Source organism: Pleurodeles waltl, chromosome 10, assembly GCF_031143425.1.
Source record: "Pleurodeles waltl isolate 20211129_DDA chromosome 10, aPleWal1.hap1.20221129, whole genome shotgun sequence".
NCBI classification, from domain to species: Eukaryota; Metazoa; Chordata; class Amphibia; order Caudata; family Salamandridae; genus Pleurodeles; species Pleurodeles waltl.
Genome location: NC_090449.1, coordinates 309,445,338 through 309,466,675, shown reverse-complemented (window position 1 = coordinate 309,466,675; position 21,338 = coordinate 309,445,338). Strand labels below are relative to the sequence as shown.

General features: G+C 43.3%; 1 protein-coding gene across 6 annotated transcripts in view; it reads left to right on the top strand.

Moving 5' to 3' along the window:
- Window positions 1–21,338, top strand: part of MGRN1 (mahogunin ring finger 1) — a 321,313-nt gene that overhangs the window by 121,013 nt on the left and 178,962 nt on the right. For all 6 annotated transcript variants that reach the window (XR_011199103.1, XM_069210484.1, XM_069210481.1 and 3 more), the window contains exon 10: window positions 3,952–4,020. Coding sequence is in view for 5 of the 6 variants with exons in the window: in XM_069210484.1 (XP_069066585.1) it covers window positions 3,952–4,020 (69 nt within the window). In the remaining variant the exon portion in view is untranslated. The remainder of the gene's footprint in view (window positions 1–3,951; window positions 4,021–21,338) is intronic.

Genomic DNA, 21,338 nt, shown 5'->3' with positions numbered 1-21,338 from the left:
TTTACTCCCCTCCGGTATTATTACCTTGGTCATGAACATGAGTCCTGGAAATAGAATTTCATGTTCTGATCAGCTTGTAGCTTTGCATAACCCCTGCAATCCTCAGCATGATGTTTTTCTTTCATTTCAGCTTGATTTGCCCCGAATGCAGTTGTGGCTAGCTCCTATTTAAAAGGGCAGGGAGGGTGTGGTACCCAGGTGGGACAATTAATAATAAAAAAGGAAAAAGAAAGAAAGAAAAAAACATACCTCCTCCGTTGCCGCCGCTTCTCTGTCCCTCGTCGCTGGTCCTGCAGGCACAGGCTCCCAGCCTGCCTTGAGGCCAATCCTGATGCTGCTGAGAGCAGCGTCCGGATTGGCTGGAGCGCCCAGCCAGGGCTCTCCCAGGCAGACTGGAAGCCTGTGCAGGCTCTCTTCAGCCCAGAGCCCTGTGCGCATGTGTGTTTGGCCGGCCCGTGACGGTGGGCCAAAACACACATGCGCTCTGAGGGGTGTCCTCAATGCCCCACCCCTTTCTCCACGAAGGAATAATAAACCTAGTTTATTATCCCTTCATGGTGAAAGGTTGCAGCTTCTTCTGCTGCTGGTGGGGGGAGGGAGGGCAGGAGGGGTGGGCAGGGAGGGGTGTGCTCTGTAGAATTTCAGATAGTCATTGTTTCACACTAGTGGTGGGATTATTTAATTCTAATAAATAGAAGATGCATTAAGAAAGAGTGGCTGTGAGGTATCAGAGCTTCACAGAGCCAAAGTCTTCAAGACAGAGATGGCTTCTAGATGGGTGTGTCGGTATTAATTTACTAGCATCCCCAGGATTCAGATCAAAACACAAAAATGTTTTAAATTAGGTTGGCCTGACTTCAGTAATGCCACTAAAGAACCATCAATATGAGCACATCTATTCCAGGGTTGAGCCTTTTATTCAGCTCTGCCGTTGCACCTCATGTGTGACTTGCAGCTCTGCCGATGCACCTCATGTGTGATGTGCAACACATCTCTGTTCCAGTGCTGAGACTCACACACAGCAATGCCGATGCACCTAATGTGTGATGTGCAGCACATGTTATGTTCCAGCGCCGAGACTCGCACAGCTCCACTGCTGCACCAAATGTGTGATGTGGAGCACATCTGTTCCAGCACTGAGACTCTCGGACAGCACTGCCGCTGCTTCTCATGTGTGATGTGCCACTCCTCTTCTATTTCAGGGCTGAGGCTCTCCGACAGCTCTGCCGATGCACCTAATGTATGGTGTGCAGCTCATCTTCTGTTTGAATGCTGAGACTCTCACATAGCTTTGCTGATGCGCTGCATTTCTGACGTGCAGCACCCCTGCTGTTCTAACACTGAGCCGCACCGTAGCTCCCGATGCACCTCATCTCTGGAGTACAATATCCACTGACATTCTAGGACTGAAACCTACAAGCACAGCTTTACCTATGCATGTTGTTTCTGATATGTATCACTCTGCTATTGAAAACTAAGAGTTGCTTTGAGCTCTTCTGAGGCAAATCAGTGATAATGTGCAGTACGCCGCTAATTCTTCACCACCAAGACCCTTAAACAGCTATTTGAATGCACCTAATTCTGACTCGCGCTGCCATGCACTTTTGAAATAGCAATATGGCGTGCGTCTGAATGAGGTACTCTATGTTGATGCACCTAATTTCGGTAAAACTCTTTGCTAATCCAGCACTAAGGTCCACAGACAGCTCTTCCAGTGTACATCATGTCTGATGTTAAGCACTCGGCTGGTTCACCACTAAGACTTACATTACACGCAGCTTTTCTGATATATCTAATTTTTGATGAACAGAAACTGCAGTGGTGGATAACATGGCAGATAAATTGACAGAGCCAAATAGCTCACTGTTTTGGCTTTGTCAATGTTTTCAAAGACATAATGTACAGCAGCACTTCTGCTGTGCAGTGTGGTTGAAAGAAAAAAAACTATGATGAGACAAGAGTTCTGTGCATCATATCACTTTTTTTTGCTTTTTTAACTTCCAGCCATTACGTACAGCGAAACGTACTGTGAAACATCATGGTTTAAAAAAAGTTGCTTACGCCAATGGAATTCACATAATCAAGAACCTATTGGCTCTGCCAATGCTTGTTTGTATATGACGCTTAACTCACAACATCCAGTAATTAGATCTGTACAGGGCTACTGGAATTATGTGATTGTGCAGCCATGACGATTTTCGCATAATTATATATTTGCTGCAATTCCCATATAATCCATCTTTTGCCACACAATTTGTAGATTTTAACAAAAACATTTTTCTTGGTCATATGGTTCAAAAGTTACGAAAAAGGCAGCTAGGCGTATTGCCACACAGAGAGAGGCCTTTGGAAAGCTGGATTTATCACCCTTTTTTTTTTTTTTTGCTTATTGCTATACTTGGGTATTAAAATGGTACTAATGAGGTGCAACAAATGCCCAGACACTGTTTCCAAGTTAAAAAAAAATGATGACATAATGAAATAATACAATTAGAAAATGTGCTGCATTGTGCTGCATAATTTGCCTTTTCTTGCCGCATAATTTACTCAACCCTGCTGCATAACTTGAACCTCTTCTGCCGCATAATTCCCGTGGCCCTGGGTCTGTATTAACTCATCAGTAATAGAATCAAAGCATTTTTTATATTTATAACAAGTAGTTTGATGCTTTTAATTTGCACTATCACCGTGAATTTTTGTTTTGATAAACAGGCTCTGAATCGCCACTTGTACTCACCTTTGTTACCAGATGAAATACCTCGATGTGCCCTAATGGGCTGCCTTGTTTGACCACATGGACTGTCTGATATCACATGGCTTTCTCTGTTTCACTAGATTGATGCTTTACCCAGTAACATTGAATATCTCATAATACCAGTCATAGTGGCCCATTGAGACCATACGAAATCCGCTCATAAATGATGTAAAAAAACTCCTACAGCAGCACATTGATTACTTCGATTAGATATATTTAATAATCTCAATATCAACACATCCAATACAATCCTAGAACCACATAAAGCTGCCATCTCGCCACAAAATTTGCACCCTGGTAACCAAAAGAAATATCACTACATCTCCTCATAAAACTTACCTAAACCAGTGCTTGAAAGACCTTAGCATAAGGCTTTGATCAACTCCCATTTGTATGTGAATTAGTAGGCTGACTAGCAGGCAGCAAAATAAAACCTTTACTCCGCTGAACGGTTTCAGTTTCCTGTGATCTAAATATCCCACCTTTCCCATCTGTTCCATTTTCACTGACTGAGCGGTTATGCAGTTTGCAGTGTGTGCTGCACAAAATAGAAATTAAGGGGGTCATTCCGACTTTGGCGGGCGGCGGAGGCCGCCCGCCAAAGTAACCCAGTCGGAAGACCGCTCCGCCGTCAACAGACCGCGACGGTCATTCCGACTTTCCTGCTGGGCCGGCGGGCGACCGCCAGAAGGCCGCCCGCCGGCCCAGCGGGAAAGCCCCTTCAGCAATGAAGCCGGCTCCGAATGGAGCCGGCGGAGTTGAAGGGGTGCGACGGGTGCAGTGGCACCCATCGCGATTTTCAGTGTCTGCAAGGCAGACACTGAAAATCTTAATGGGGCCCTGTTAGGGGGCCCCTGCACTGCCAGAGGCATGGGCAGTGCAGTGGCCCCCAGGGGCCCCACGACACCCGTTCCTGCCATCCCGTTCCTGGCGGTAACAACCGCCAGGAACAGGATGGCGGGAAGGGGGTCGGAATCCCCATTGCGGCGCGGATTCCCTTGGGCAGCGGCTTTACCGCCGCGGTCAGAATTGCCCATGTAGCACCGCCAGCCTGTTGGCGGTGCTTCCTCCGGCCTCCACGAGGCCCTAAGTCTTCACTTCCCTCTCAGTTTCTCTTTGTAACTTTTCCAATTTCCTATTACTATGTTGTTACTACTGCCCCTGCCTGAATCTCATGAACTTGCTCATTCTTGCAGGTGGATCGTGTCAGTTATCTTCTGCAGGAGATTTACGGTATTGAAAATAAAAACAGCCAAGAGACCAAGGTAAGTTAGAGTCACAAAATTATAATTATGATTGTTATTGTCAAAAAATATATCAGATATCTGTGATTGGAGACAGGAATAGCCAGTTTTAATTCACCATTGATAGGGATGATGTAGAAGAGCAGTTCTGCTAAAGGCTAGAAATATGCATGGTTATCCCCGTATAATCACATCAATAAGAATATTTTTGTTACTTATTTTTTGTCATTTTTTGTTTTTTGTTTGTTTTGGAAGCTGTTTCTGAGCCCTGGTTACTTTTGACAAACAAGCAAGTTCCGGTAAATGCAGTTGTTCAGCATGTCTATTGTGGTTTCACATGATTTGCCCGGTCTCCATATCTAGGAGTATTATAACTAGGCTTTTCTGTTTATAGTTCCGATTTGTTAACGTTTTTACTCCACAAAATAATAGATTTTTTCCCCCAGCTCATTTCCCCGTTTCCCCCAGGAATCTCACTTTTATGTCCTCCCTTCGTTCATTTCTATCTTCACTCCCCCCACCCCCCCTTTGTCTGTGCCCAGTTCACCTTCTCTGTAATTTCCCCTTGAATCTGCTTCTGCAATAACTTTATTAATAAACTCATGCCCTTGTCTGTCTTGTTTCACAGCACACAAACTCCATTTTCCAGCAGTCCAGTCTCACCCTGTGTCAAGGTTGAGCATGGATAGTTGTGTTTGCACCTCATTAAGATTTGATTGCAGCAGAGAAAAGATTAATGTTCATCATTATCATTTCTTCCTGGTCCTCTATCCTTCAAACAAGTGACGTTTCCGATATGATACAGTAACTTGTAGATCTTTTGTATTAATGAAAGTTCTGTCAGAAGTGCAGTTTAAACTGAACCACCACAAGGACCTCTTCTGTTCCTGTGCATGGTTATTGAACTTGTTCATTATATGATTCATGGCATTTATGAGAGGAAGCGACTCCTTTATGCATGCATTTCAGATCATGACAGTGTAAACCTGAGTATTTGTTACAACGCTTTAAGGGGTGACATTGATTCTGCTTACGTCCATATGCACAGTGGTCTTTGCTGTCACAATCTTGAAACCTGAGCTTTCAAAAAGGAGAGTTCTGTCCCGCTCTCAGTGAAAGTGGATGGCATCAAGGTGTGGTAGCTCTTGCCCTGGACTAATACCCTGCTAATAGTTTATCTGCAAACCTGCGGGCCTCTACATTGCAGTGTGCAGTGAACAGAAAGCTGAAGCCATTTAAGGTGAGCCCTGCTCACAAAATGGAAGTAAAAGGAGATCCAGAACGTCCAAAGACCTTGCAGAAGGTTAAATGGTTTAATAAATGGCTTACCGTGGGCAGAGTGAGTCATGGCAGCAGCTTAGATCACAGAAAAGTGCATGTAGATAGAAGCTACACTTATACTAATTTGACGATGGAAGGTGGCAAAGCAGTAAAAATGCAGCAACGTTCAGTTTTTTCAGTTTCTTCTGAAAAGCACATACTCATTTGTATTGTTTTATCAGTTTTAACTGAAAAACATAATTATAATTGTTTCCCCAGTCTTTTGTTACGCCTTCAGGTCTGGCCCAAATGGCAAATAAGGTTTAATAAATCTCAGGATATGGAAACTGTGAGCTATCACATGGAGATTACTTCCCCGGAACTGGCTGAATGTTATTTAGTCTGGATCGCTAATTTAGAGCATCGATTCCACTTAACAAGTTTCAGGCTGAATATTGTTCACTTCCTGGTCACATTTCCACAACAGGGCAGTTGGTAATTATCCCTACGCGTTTGTCCTTGTAATGGTACCACCCAGCAATCCTGTCTGCATTTTATAATCCTTTGCAGAGTTTACACTATTGTTAGAATTACATTTTTACGTCCAATTTTACGATTCAGATAACTGTAGACCAGCTAAACAAAGCCCTAAATATTTGCAATGCTTTTACTGTGTTTGTCACACTGTTATTAGCTTTATTTGCTCCTCTGTTAGGATTAGGAAACACATAGGACAGTGACAAGCTGCTTGTTTTGAATCTGCCTCAGTGTATTCTATTATCTTGTCTGTATTTTTAGGGTAGAGCCTGCAAGTACATAAGCTAGCGTGTGTATCTTGCTTGTGAGAGACTGCGGCTTACAGTAAAGGGCTTGGAGCTCACCTTTCGCTTACCATCTCTTGGCTTGCGTGCCACTCTTCTTTACAGTCTCATAATTCGTCACTGCATGCCTGCCGTCATTTCCGTTCCCCTGTATGGAGCAGGGACCAAGCACCGATTGATTCAACTTAATCAGTGCTCGTCCACTGTTCCCAATGTGATTGCAGTACTATTTTGTTCTTTTTTTAACTTCTAATGCCCTGCAAATATAAGGATTGTGACAGCCAAAAACGTGCCCAGCTGAGCAAAACAAATTGCAATGTTTTTTTTTTTTTTTATACCTAACTTTTTTCGTTTTGCCGAGTTGTTTTTTTCTCAGTTTGCACTCATGTCTTATTTTGTTTTTGCTCATGGGTACTATCCTCAAACGATGACGATAATCTTGATTTTAATATTGCAATGCAACATTGTGTTTGATGGCTTGTGTAGCTGTAGATGCACATGCTTTGCATAAGTCTGCCATCTAGTGTTGGGTTTGGAGTATTGCAAGTTATTTTTCTGCGAAGAAGGTTTTTGAGTCACGAGATCGAGTGACTCCTCTCGGTGATACTGGGCATGGGCATCAAGTCCTTTGTTAGATTGTTTTCTCTCTGCCATCGGGTTCTGATTTGTTTCCTTTCATTTCAGTGGATCTCGGTTTGGTAATTTTTAACTTATTCTTCCTTTCTCTAACTTCCTTGGTATAGTTCTGATAATGTTTCCTAGCTATAGTCGATCCGATTAGACCATCGGGGTAATTTTTTTTGCACTTAAGAGGGGCCTCGCCCTTTTAGGGCCTACTTCAAAGCCGGGCTGATTGAATTAACTTTGTTTTGATTCTGTCATCGGTGTCAAGCTAAATCCCCATACACCGACCAGCATTCGGTGTGTAATCTCTGTTTATCTACTGATTATTGAGAAGAGACTTGGGACGCTTTCAGATCGTTTCGATTTAAGAATACCCTCTGAGCTAGTCGTCTGGAAATGGTGTCCAAGTCCACAGAAGACACACCTGATATTTTTGGTGAGCAACATGCGCAGGAGGAAGTAGGGCAGGGTACGGCATTTTCCATCAGAGACTCGGAGTCAAAACAAAATTTCAATGCTGACAGCTACTCTGTTCCTCCGGCGCAGTATGTGAGTAATCCTGCCCCTTCACACCACCCAAAGACATTAAAAAAGACTCCAGCACTGGTCGTTGGTACTCCACTGCTTTTGGGCCATGGTCGGATCCGAAAAAGTCTGGATGAACAACCTTTGGGTTCGGCACCGAGAACAAAGGCCAAAGTGTTCTCGTCATCGACAAAAACAGGCTGCTGCAGCTGTCTCGGTACAGTCTTGAAAAACTGAAACATAATTTTCGGAGCCAAAAAAACTGTTACTAATTTCGGAGCCAACACTTTCGGTTCGAGCTAAACACATGGTGTCTAAACCATCGGAGCCGAAAGCCATGAGTAGTAAACCTACTACTTCTACACAAGAATCATTGGATATACAACCCATTTTAGAAGACATGGATGCCAAACAGCAAAAATTGCCTATTCGAAAAGACACAGGAATGATAATTGCTTCTCCTCCTGTGACTATTAAGAGGAAAATAAATTTTCATGAGACCTTAGATGCTGAACCCCCACCAAAGAAGATCTCAAAAGACAAAGAGAGACAAGGCTATACAACAAAACTAGCCTTCACCACCACATTCTACTGTTCTTCCTTCCTCACCACCATCACCCACATATGAGATGCAGTTTTCACCACAGACATCCTCAGCATGACCACACAGGGATGATCTTGCTGACAATCACCAGGATACGGATCCATGGGATCTATATGATCCTGATCCCATTCTTTCAAGTGATCCAGACTTGTATCCTGCTAGATCTTCTCCACCAGAAGACACTATTGCAAATAACCAGGTCATAACCAGAGCAGCTGCTTACCATAATGTGCAGATGTATACAGATCATATAGAAGACTATTTCCTTTTTAACACATTAATATCTACAAACAAGGAATATCAGTGTCTCCCAATGTTCCCAAGAATGCTCAGACATTCATCTGACATTTTCAAAGAACCTGTGAAGGCCACAATTGACAATCAGAGTGGATAAAAAAATATAAACTGGCACCTCAAACCCAGTTTTTATCAGGACCCAGTTACCACCTGATTCAGTAGTGGTAAGTGCAACAAGGAAAAGGGCCAACAGTCAGTCAACATTAGATGCTCCTCCTCCAGATAAGGAGAGCAAAAAGCTAGATGCAGTAGTTAACCTCACAAGCTGCAAATCACTGGAGGATAGCCAACTCACAAGTTCTCTTAGCTAGATATGACAGGGTCCACTGGGACGAGATGGAAGAACTGTTTCAGTACCTTCCACCAGAGCATCAGAAACTGGGACAACAAATAGTCACGGAAGGTCAAGCAATATCTTATAACATTATTAGATGTGTTACAGATGCGGCTGATACCGCAGCCAGAGGAGTCAACACCAGTGTAGTCATCAGAAGACATGTTTGGTTAAGATGTTCAGGGCTCAAACCTGAGATACAGCAAGCTGTCTTAATTATGCTCTTTGACAAAGAACATCAGTTTGGCCCAGAATTTGTCACAACTATAGAGAAACATAAGAAAGATTCTGAGACTCCTAATGCGATAGGTGCATTATACACCACACCCACCAGAGGAGATTTTCGTAGGCCACAGTTTAGAGGTGGCGTGAAGCCATCAGCCACAGAAACATCAAATTCCTTGCAAATAAAGTCCTCACAGTTCCACACAAGAGGATCATTCAGAGTTTCCTAAGAAGTATCCAACAATAAAGGAAGAGTCAACCATCCACTTCTAGAAGTTCCTCAACTAAACAGTGACTCACCATTCCCACAGTGCACACATCTCCTGTGGGAGGAAGTCTGGTAAATTTCTATTCATAATGGCACAACATCACTACAGACCAGTGGTTTCTGTCCAATGCCCAACATGGCTATTGTCTGGAACTCATTTCCACTCCACCAAACATTCTCCTTCGTTCACACAGACTCTCTCAGGACCATCTCACTCTATTAAAGAGGAGGTACAATCACTACTACTCAAAGGAGCTATATAGACAGTACCTATGTCCCATTAAGGACCAAGAGTATATTCACTATACTTTGTTACCAAAGAAAGATGGCACATTAAGACCAACACTAGATCTCTGGCCTCTCAATCTATACTATACATCCTTTTAGAACACTTTCACATGGTCACTCTACAAGATGTCGTTCCCCTACTACAAAAAGGGGATTACGTGATAGCATTAGACCTCAGTGGTGCCTATTTCCACATTCCCGTACATCCAGCACATTGCAAATACCTAAGGTGTGTCATTGCAGGGAAGCACTACCAATTCAAAGTACTACCATTTGAAGTAACAGCACCTAGGGTGTTTACCATATGTTTAACTGTAGTGGCAGCATTCCTGAGAAGACAACACATGCATGTCTTCCCACATCTGGATGACTGGGTCATAAAAACCAGTTCAATCAAAGTTTGTCAACAACACACCAGTGTACCATAGATCTCCTACACAGTTTGGGATTCACAATCATTTACCTCAAATCCAACCTGCAACTTTCACAAATACAGCCGTATCTGGGAGCAATTCTGAACACTCAGCATATTCAAACCCAGTAAGGATTCAACCATTTCACAATTTAATATATCTACTACAACCCAACCACACTTATACAGTAACGTTAGGGATGAAACTTTTAGGAATGATGGCTTCATGTATAGTCATAGTTCCAAATGCAAGACTGCACATGCGGCCACTACAGCAGTGCCTTTCCCAACAGTGGTCTCAGTCACAGGGTCAACTTCAGGATCTAGTGTTGTTGGACCGCCAGACTCACAGCTCTCTGCAATGGTGTAATCACACCAACCTCTCAAAAGTGCGGCCCTTTCAGAACCCTGCGCCTCAGACCACTATTACAACAGATGCATCACAGATAGGTTGGGGCGCTCATCTTAACAATCTCACCATACAAGGGGAATGGGACTCCAACCGAAAGACTTATCCTATAAATTACTTGGAATTATTGGCAGTATTCCTAGCACTGAAAGCTTTTGTGACACAAATTGCACACAAGGTAGTGTTAATACTTACAGACAATATGACAACAATGTATTGTTTGCAAATACAGGGGGGGCACACTCAACTCAATTGTCCCTTTTAGCCCTTACAATTTGAAGTTGGGCGATTCACATTCAGTTAGTGGCAGAATATCTCCCAGGGATGGACAATCAACTAGCGGACATGTTAAGCAGGACGCAGCAACAAGTCCACGAATGGGAAATTCACCCACAAGTAATTCAAAAAGACTTTCAAATGTGGGGAAACCCAGACTTAGACCTTTTCGCCACAAAAGATAACTAAAAATGCCAAAGCTTCACAGCCAGGAAACCACACACCCCCATCCGAGGGGACTGCTGTATGGATGAACTGGTCAGGGATATTTGCTTATGCTTTTCCGCCTCTCCTACTCATTCCATTTCTGATAATAAAGATGAAACAAACCTCACTCACTATGGTTTTCATAGCTCCCACATGGGCACGTCAACACTATTGGATCTGTCTCTGGTCCCACATCACAGGCTGCCAAACAGACCAGATCTGTTGACTCAAAGGAGAGGCCAAATCAGACACCCAAATCCCAGCACACTCAATCTTGCAATATGGCTCCTGAAGTCATAGAGTTGGTTACCTACAACTTCCGTCTAAATGTATGACTACTCTAAAGGAAGCACGCAAACCCACAACTAGACAATGTTATGCTGCTAAATGGAAACGTTTTGTGAATTGTCAACCCAAAAATAATGATCTACTTAAGGCTTCAGTACAAGATATTATCTGCTGTTTGTTACACTTCCAAAAAACAAATTTGGCATACTCCTCTATTAGGCTTCATTTAGCAGCTATAACTGCTTACCTCCAAAATAGACAACATATTTCCACATTTAAAATTCCCGTTATAAAAGCTTTTATGGAGGAGCTAAAAAGAGTCATTCCTCCAGCTCCTGCATAGAATCTTAACATTGTACTCACAAGTCTTATGGACCAACCATTTGAACCCATACATTCTTGTACTCTACAGTTTCTCTCCTGGAAGGTTGCTTTCTTAGTAGCGATAACTTCTTTAAGATGAGTTAGTAAGATTCAAGCGTTCACTTTAGAAGAACCTTTCTTTCAAGTCCATAAAGACAAATTAGTTCTTAAAACAAATCCAAAATTCCTATCGAAGTTAGTTTCACTTTTTCATGTGAATCAGTCAGTGGAATTGCCTGTCTACTTTCCACAGCCAGATTCAGTTGCTGAAAGAGCGCTACACACCCTTAATGTTAAAGGAGCTCTGATGTACTACACAGACAGAACAAAAGATTTTAGAAAATCAAACCAACTCTTTGTAGTATTTGTAGAATCTCACAAAGGTAATCCTATTTCAAAAAAATGGATTAGCCTGATGGATAGTGAAGTGTGTTCAAATTAACTATCTTAAGGCTAAAAGACAGCTACCAGTAGCTGCACATTCCACTATGAAAAAAGGCGCTTCAATGGTTTTCTTAGGGAACATACCAATAGCAGATATATGTAAAGCTGCTAGATAGTCTACACCACACACATTTACTGAACACTGCTGTGTAGATGTGTTAGCTCGCAAACAGGCAAATGTTGGACTGGCAGTACCTAGGACATTATTTCAAGCTACTTCTACGGGCTGACCACTGTGTACTTTGGAGGGGACTGCTTTACAGTCAATGCAAAGCATGTGTATCTACTGCTGCAAATGCCATTGAACGAAAATGTTACTTCCCCAGTAAACATCTGTTCGTGGCATGTAGTGCTGTAGATATACATGTGCCCTCTTGCCTCCCTGGGAACCTGTAGCTGTTGCAGTACAAGATATTGTAAATATGTATATACACTGCATGGACATCTCATTGCATTACTATCCATCTACATATACATGTACACACTCTTTACTTCACCTGCCTGCTGGAAAGCAATCTAACAAAGGACACTATGCGCATGCACGGAATCACCGAGATGAGTTGTCACTCGATCTTGTGACTGGAAAAACCTTTTTCGAAGAAAAACAACTTGTAACACTCTGAACCCAGCACTAGATGGCGGACGTATGCAAAGCATGTGAATCTACATCACTACATGCCACAAACAGATGTCTATTGGGGAAGTAGCATTTTCCTTCTTTATTATGTGTAATTTCTGAAATGCTTTAAAACATCATCGTCCAGTACACACCAGTCTACCCCACTACAATTCACCCCACACAAATACACTCCAACCCAACCCACTCCAATCTAAACCACTCACCCCAATCCTATACACTCCAAACCCAACCCACTCCAATTCTCCCAACTCACCCCAATCTAATCTGCTCCCTCCAATCCAAGACAATCTACACCAATCCAAACTAATCTGCCCCAGTTCAAAACAATCTGCCCTACTGCAATCTGCTGCACTCCAATCCAAAACAATCTGCCACCTCCAATCCATGACAATCTGCCCAACTCCAATCTGCCCCACTTTAATCCAAAACAACGAGCCTCACTCCAGTCTACCCCACTTCAATCCAAAACAATCCGTCCCACTCTAATCTGCCCCACTCCAATCCAAAACTGTCTGTCCCACTCCAATCCAATTCACCTCATCCCAATCCAATCTACCCTACTCCACCCCAATTCACCCCACTCCAATCCAAGTCATCCCGCTTTTATCCAGCCTACCTCACACCAACACAATCCACCCCTCTCCAATCCAGTCCACCCCACCCCAATCCAGTCCACCCTAATACAGTCTGCCCCACTTCAATCTGCTCCACTCCAATCCAAAACAATCTGTCCTACACCAATCCTCCCTAGTCCAATCTGCCCCACTTTAGTCCAAAACAATCTACTCCACTTCAATACAAAACAACCTGCCCCACTCCAATCTATTTCAATCTGACCCACTTGAGTCCATTTCAGTCTGCCCCACTTCAGTCCATTTAAGTCTGCCCCACTTTAATCCAAAACAACCTGCTCTATTCCAACCTACCCCACCGCAACCTTTTCCCCACTCCAATCCCAAACAACCCACCCCAATCCAAAACAAACTGCCCCACTCCAATTCAATCCACCTCGCCTCAATCAACCCTACTCCATCCCAAATCACCTCACTCCAATCCACCCTACTACAGTCTAGCCCACCCCACACAGTCCAGTCCCACCCAGCCCAATCTACCCCATTCCAATTCAATAAACCTCACCCCTATCCACCCCAGTCCAGACCACCTACTTTAATCCACCTCAGTCCAAGACACCCACACCACCTCAAGCGAATCCACCCACACCACCACAATCCATCCCACTCCAATACAGTCCACTAAATCAAGTCCACTCCATGCCAATCCAATTCACCCTACTCCAATACAATTCTCCCCACTCCAATCCAAACCACCCCATTTCAGTCCACTCCACCACAATCCACCCCACTCTAATCCAGTCCACTCCACTCTGCCCCGGTCCAATCTACCTCATCCCAGTTCAGTCCACTGCAATCCATTCCATTCAGCCAGCCCACACCGCTCCAAAATTCCCCACTCCAATCCACCCCACCCTACTACAATCCATCCCACTACAAACAGCCCACCCCACCCAATCTCAGTTCAGTCAATTCCAATCCAAGTCATCCACCCCACTCCAATCCACCCACCTTAGTGCAAACCACCCCACCTTACTGGAATCCACCCCACTCCAACACACCTCACTACAATGCAACACACCCTCCCCCACTCCACGCCATCCAAATCCAGTCCACCCCAGCACACCTAATTCAATCCACCCCACCCCATTTCAGTCCACTCTGCTCCAATCCACCTCACTCCAATCCACCCCACTCTGCCAATCCACATCACTATCCCAATCAAATCCACCCCACCCCATCCCGTTTCAGTCCACCCCACCCCAAATGAATCCATCTATTCCACTCCATCCCACTCTACCCCAATCCACCCCACTCTACCCCAATCCAATTCGCCCCTCCCCATTCCAGTTCAGTCCCTGGCGCTCCAATCCAATCTAATCTATCCAGCCTACACCACTCCAGTCCAGTCCACCCCAAACAAATCCACGCCACACTACCTTAGTCCGCCCCACTCCAATCCATCCCATGCCAATGCAGTCCACTCCAATCCACCCCATTCCAGTTCAGTCCACTCCAATGCAGTCCATCCACCCCACGCCAGTCCACCACACCTCAATGGAATCCATCCCACTCCAATGCATTCCAACCCACCCCACTATAATCCAATCCATCCCACCTGTATCCCACCACACTGCAGTTCAATCCACCCCATTCCAGTCCACTCCGCTCCAATCCACCTCGCTCCAACCCACCCCACTCTTCCAATCCACCTGACTCTATCCCAATCAAATCCACCCCATCCCATTTCAGTCCACCCCAACCCAAATGAATCCATCTATTCCACTCCTTCCCTCTCCACCCCAATCCACCCCACTCTACCCCAATCCACCCCACTCTACCCAAATCCAATTCACCCCTCCCCATCCCAGTTCAGTCCCTGGCACTCCAGTCCAATCTAATCTATCCACCCTACCCCACTCCAATCCAGTCCAGTCCAGTCCACCCCAAACGAATCCACGCCACACTACCTTAGTCCGCCCCACTCCAATCCATCCCATGCCAATGCAGTCCACTCCAATCCACCCCAACCCATCCCAGGTCAGTCCACTCCAATCCATTCACGCCATGCCAGTCCACCACACCTCAATGTAATCCCACCCCACCTCAATGGAATCCACCCCACTCCAATGCATTCCACCCCACCCCACTATAATGCAATCCATCCCACCTGCAGCCCACCACACTCCAATCCAATCCACTGCACCCCATTTCAATCCACCTCACTCTAATCCAATCCACCCCACTCACTCCAATCCACTACACTCTACTCCAATCCATCCCACTTTATCAAGATCAGATCCACCCCACTCTACCCCATCCCAGTTCAATCCACCCCACTCCTATTCAGTTCGAGCCCACCCCACTCCCATCCACTGCACCCCACTCCAATCCACCCCACTCCATTCCAATCTAATCCACCCCACTCCATTCCAATCTAATCCACCCCACTCCAACCCAGTCCAGTCCACCGAACCCCAATCCAGTACACCCCACCCCAGTCCTATCACTCAAATCCAAACCACCCACCCCAATCCAGTCTAATCTTCCCCACTTGAATCCACCCCAATCCACCTCACCCCCTTTCGATCAAACACACTCCAATCCAATCTACCCCAGTCCAGTCCACCCCACTCTACTCCAGTCCAATCCACCCCCTGTACTCAAATCAACCCCACCTCCTTAATCCACTCCACCCTATTCCTCCCCACTTGACTCCACTCTACAACACTCTCCTGCTGAACTCTACATCCCTCTACTTTAATATACAACACTCCACTGTATGACTCTCCAACAAATCCACTCTACAACGCTATACCCCCACTCTCATGCCACTAACTTTTAGCCATGCTGATCAGCAGCTGCACTGGTGTACAACATGGCAAAATAAAATTGCCAAAGCCAATAGCTCTTATATGGGCGAGACCTTTTGGCTTTGCTGATTCTTGTTTAATTATGTTTTTAATTAGTGACTTATTAAACATCACCGTAAAGCCCACAATGCAGCAAGATACAAATTGTACCTTAGATAAAAAAATGTTTTTACCATTGGTTCTAAAAGGGCACAAAGTAATGTTCTGCTCTAAAAAAACAAAATCTCAAACCAGCTTTCTAAATTCAGACTGAAAGTTATGGGATACTGTTGTGATCAGTTCTTCCCATCCAGCAATGCACTGACTCAGGTCATATGAGTGACTTGAGGGTGGATGGTTAGATAAGGTCCAATATCTGTAGGACAGCCTGCCTTAAAACTGCAGCCTGCCTTTGTTCATGAGTCATTATTACTTTTTGTCAGCCACAAGAGTTTGCAGACTACAAATTGAGAAGGGAAGGATACTGAATGAAAAAGGCTTGAGTAGATCTCTACACTAGTCTATCAGAGGCATTGTATTTTGTTGGACTATAATGAGGGAAACCTATTGACGTTCTGTCTTGGTTTTGTCTCGCAACATAGCTAAACCACTGTTGGCCTTGAGGCTGTCTCATAATTCAGTGCCATCAACCTCAAATTGCACACATACCACTGCCTAAAGATTGGTCTTTAAAAGTTGCCTTCATTCACACCAATTATTATTTTCAAAAGACAGCGCATTGATATAGATGGTTGGCCCTGAAAAGGAGTATTGGGCTGAAAAAAGTATCAGAAACCACTGTAGCAGCAGGCATCAAAATGAGAACATCAAAATGAAAATAGCTTGCAATCCAAAAATTACTTCTCACCATTTCAGTGCACCTGTAAAATAGAAGGATCAGGAACAAGGGTAGCAGGATCCATAAACTGTAGGGGGATAAAACAGAGTAGCCCCTGGAATAACTTGTCCCCTTCTCACTGGTCACAAGTAGAGAGGTAGGCATGGACTGGTTATTACAACCCAGAGCAGTATCCCTTCCAGTAGCAAATGTAACAACATTGGCAACGACTAAAGCATTTAAAAAAGTACCTTTCAAGGCAATGCAAGATCCTTAGCAAAGGGGTGTGAAGGTCAAGGTTCCTCCTGCTGCAACCAGTTACTCTTCTAGCATAACAACTTCTACTACCCCGTCACCTTCACTCATGAGTCACTTGTTGGGCAAGATTGATATTTTTGTTTTCTCACTCATGGGATGGAATCAACTCTGACAAATACGTGCTAACCACCATCACAGCAGGCTATTGCTTAAAGTTCAAGCAGTTATCCCATCACCACACCACTAAGGACCTAGCCACCAGTTGTGATCATTTGCTGCATCTGTTGGATGAAGTGGCTTTGATACTGAAAAAGGAAATCAAAGTAGACATCACAGAAGGAGAGGGGGGAGCAGGTGCACTCTATTTTTTTTAATCCAAAAAAATTATATAATTCAGAGACACACGTTCCACCTCTGAACACATAAAGAATATAGATTTGGACCCATTTCATTATGAAAATATGGCATGGTGTTATGCCACTACTCAAAGAACCTCAAGAATGAACATTCACATCGAAATTGCTTGAAGTTTAAGCAGAGATGCAATCATCCTCAGGTAATTGTTCACCTCTTTGGAACCCAGCCTGCTCCTGATGTGACTGTGGATAAGATGTAAAGTGCTGGTTCTTGTTGCAAGACTATGTGTGTCTGATCCTCACTCTCAAATCATTAGAGACAGCCTTGGTACTTTCGATAACCCTAATGCACAAGGATCAGTCTGGTTATAGTTGTGGAACAATCCCTGTGCACTGCAGGCTGACCATTTGCAGGATGCTCTGCTATGACAGAAATGTTAATGGGACAGGGAACGGATATGGCAGAGATATTAAGGAGAAATCAGCGGGCATACGAGGTGGTGTGGATGAAAGTGTAGTCAACAAGGCTTTGTACAGCCTGTATTGCTCAGCTATTGCTTCCATTTGGATTGTCCTGTATGCTTTTCCACATTGAGCTCCAAAATCACACAAACCCACTGGAGGTACTCCCCTTATATAATGTTTTCTGGTCATCAGCGCTGGATTTTAATAGGACCAGGACACCTAAGAGGACCATATTTCTTGACAATGGCTACTGCTTTTCCGCCAAGGATCTGTGGCAGCCTGATTATAGTGGTGGTGTGGGGGGCATTGGATATGTTGTTTTGTGGGAAAGTCAGCTCCTGTCTCTTCTCAGGACAGTTCAGTATCCATAACTGGGGTTGTTGTTGTTCATTATATCTGAGACATGATTCGCTTTGGGGGTTGTAGATGCAGTGTGTGTGTTGCAAATGGACAGGTTAGTGCTTCAGCCCTTTGGACCATGTGCATACACAAAAAAGAAGGGGAATACCCTATAACCCCAACCTGCTCAGGGTACTACCTAAGCATAATCACAAATAATAGCAGGCAGGGACAAATCAAATCATTAATTATACTAACCAAAGCACTCACTTTTGGTTAATCTGGTAAATTACTTTCCCATATTTATTTAATTGATTTTCAAAAAGCAGTGTGTACCTCAACATGATAACATATAAAATCATAGATAATAACACATCATATTATTAACTAATTTCACAACACAGTGTCTAAAAACTAAACACATACAATACATCAAAAAGGGAAATGCCCAACGGGAATACTCAAAAAGGTCACTATGACTCGATTTACAATGTGATCCTGTCTTAAACAAATGACCAAGGGATTAGCACCCAGCTGTAAACACCTAACAATTTTTTAAGGTATTATGCAGTGCTTCTCATTATTGAATCTCTCAATTTAACAATTATAAGCCCTTGGTCCCGCTAGACTAATGTCGACGTGTTTCGGCCCCATAACTCGTGGCCTCCTCAGGACAGTCGAAGGGCACTGGCACCTCTACAAAAAGTAACAAATATATTAAATATTAAAAACAAGTAATTACACTGTATTAATTCCCTATCTCACTTATCATGTATAGAATAGCAAAGTCTGAATTTTATATTATAAAGCGGATTATCACTAGTCAGCGCTATAGTTCTCACACCAATAATAACTTATAATCCAAAACAAGTTACTCCCAGTGCACTGTTGCCGTGAAAACAAAACAATTACTAATCACCACCATGCACCTCCAAGTGTTACTTGTGCACCCCCCAAAAAGGGTTAATCCTATTCCATGTCGCCCGTCATAAAACATACCTTTTTCTAAAAACCGAAGACACGCATTACCAACCATCGGGACACCTTGCCTATTTGAATATTAGTGTTATCCCGAGGCTAAGGGAAGAAGGAAAAAAAGCCTAAAATGAAAAAGAATTCACCCAACTTCATCTTATTAACAGGGGCTCTCTACTAAAATTAAAATTTACAATACCGCTGTTCTTCTCTATTTAAGTAATCTTCTGGTTTTACTGGTAGGAAATATCACCACGCACTCGAATGCCTCTACCAACTGTCAAAACAAAATAAATAAGACATTTCAAAGACTAATGGTTCAAGTCCTCAACCCACTAATCATTGCTCTTACTACGAGCGTTCATGCTCAAACAGCACTTACTTACGGGTGAGCGTTTATCTTTCCTCACTCTATGGCACGGTCCATGTCAGTATCTCGCTGCTGGCTTCGCGTATGCCGAAGATACGCGGGCGGCCGTATGTCAGCCATTTTTAACAAACTATCCCGGTGCACACTAGTCTGTTCTTATTTCTAAACAGAGTCTAGCGGTAAGTGCCATGTTGGGGGGACTCCGTCCCTTCTTAAAACTTATCTGGACTTCCTATGCGTCTTGTTTGTCCTAATCTCGGTCTCTTCGTCATTGTATACAGATTAGGAGCCCATTAACAGCCATGCCTCATAACATTTATCATCTGGCACCATTATGGACAATATCAGATTTTTCACTGTCACACTAAATTGGTTATCTCAAAAGTACATTCCCTATATATATTAGTCATATTTTTATACAATCAATCCATAATTAATTATCTTCATGGAACATACTCATACATACAATATTTTGATCTAAATTTACAAATTTGAAACAAATTACCAATCCAATACAATAGCAATTATTGTCTAGATCAACAGGTAACATTCTCTTTTTCTAAGGATCCTAATCACTCCAATTCTACTCTTCTAACTCTGATTTTCACAGCATCTGAATTGAAGTTTATACTTTTGACACATGTCCAAAGCCTAATGGACTAAAAATTGTCGTCATTGTCAAAGGGTTCATTTCCTTTTCCCTGGAGGCTCAAAACACTATAATCAAGTGGAACCATATCCTATATCAGTTGCCAATGAGAGCCCAGACTGCTGTAGAATTCGACTTTTAACTGCCTGTGCTGTTTGTCCAATATAAGCTTTATTACAAGGACAAAATATACAATAAACCACATTTTTAGGCAGTTAAAAGTCGAATTCTACAGCACCGATCGAGAGTTAAATGTGCTATAAAAGGAGCACCGTTGGTTGAACATTTTCTAGAACATGGACATAAAGCAGATGACATCAAATGGACAGTGCTAGCAGTGGTACAAAGCAAAACGGATGGCCCCGCAATGGTGACCAGACTACTTAAATTGGAGGCACGGCTGATTGAGAAATTCCAAACAGTCAGAAATGGACTAAATGATTGTGATGAAGTCTGGGCTCTCATTGGCAACTGATATAGGATATGGTTCCACTTGATTATAGTGTTTTGAGCCTCCAGGGAAAAGGAAATGAACCCTTTGACAATGACGACAATTTTTAGTCAATTTGGCTTTGTACATGTGTCAAAAGTATAAACTTCAATTCAGATGCTGTGAAAATCAGAGTTAGAAGAGTAGAATTGGAGTGATTAGGATCCTTAGAAAAAGAGAATGTTACCTGTTGATCTAGACAATAATTGCAATTGTATTGGATTGGTAATTTGTTTCAAATTTGTAAATTTAGATCAAAGTATTGTACGTATGAGTATGTTCCATGAAGATAATTAATTATGGATTGATTGTATAAAAATATGACTAATATATATAGGGAATGTACTTTTGAGATAACCAATTTAATGTGACAGTGAAAAACCTGATATTGTCCATAATGGTGCCAGATGATAAATGTTATGGAGGCATGGCTGTTAATGGGCTCCTAATCTGTATACAATGACGAAGAGACCGAGATTAGGACAAACAAGACGCATAGGAAGTCCAGATAAGTATTGAGAAGGGACGGAGTCCCCCCAACATGGCGCTTACCGCTAGACTCTGTTTAGAAATAAGAACAGACTAGTGTGCACCGGGATAGTTTGTTAAAAATGGCCGACATACGGCCGCCCGTGTAGCTTCGGCATACGCGAAGCCAGCAGCGAGATACTGACATGGACCGTGCCATAGAGTGAGGAAAGATAAACGCTCCCCCGTAAGTAAGTGCTGTTTGAGCATGAACGCTCGTAGTAAGAGCAACGATTAGTGGGTTGAGGACTTGAACCATTAGTCTTTGAAATTTCTTATTTATTTTGTTTTGACAGTTGGTAGAGGCATTCGAGTGCGTGGTGACATTTCCGGCCAGTAAAACCAGAAGATTACTTAAATAG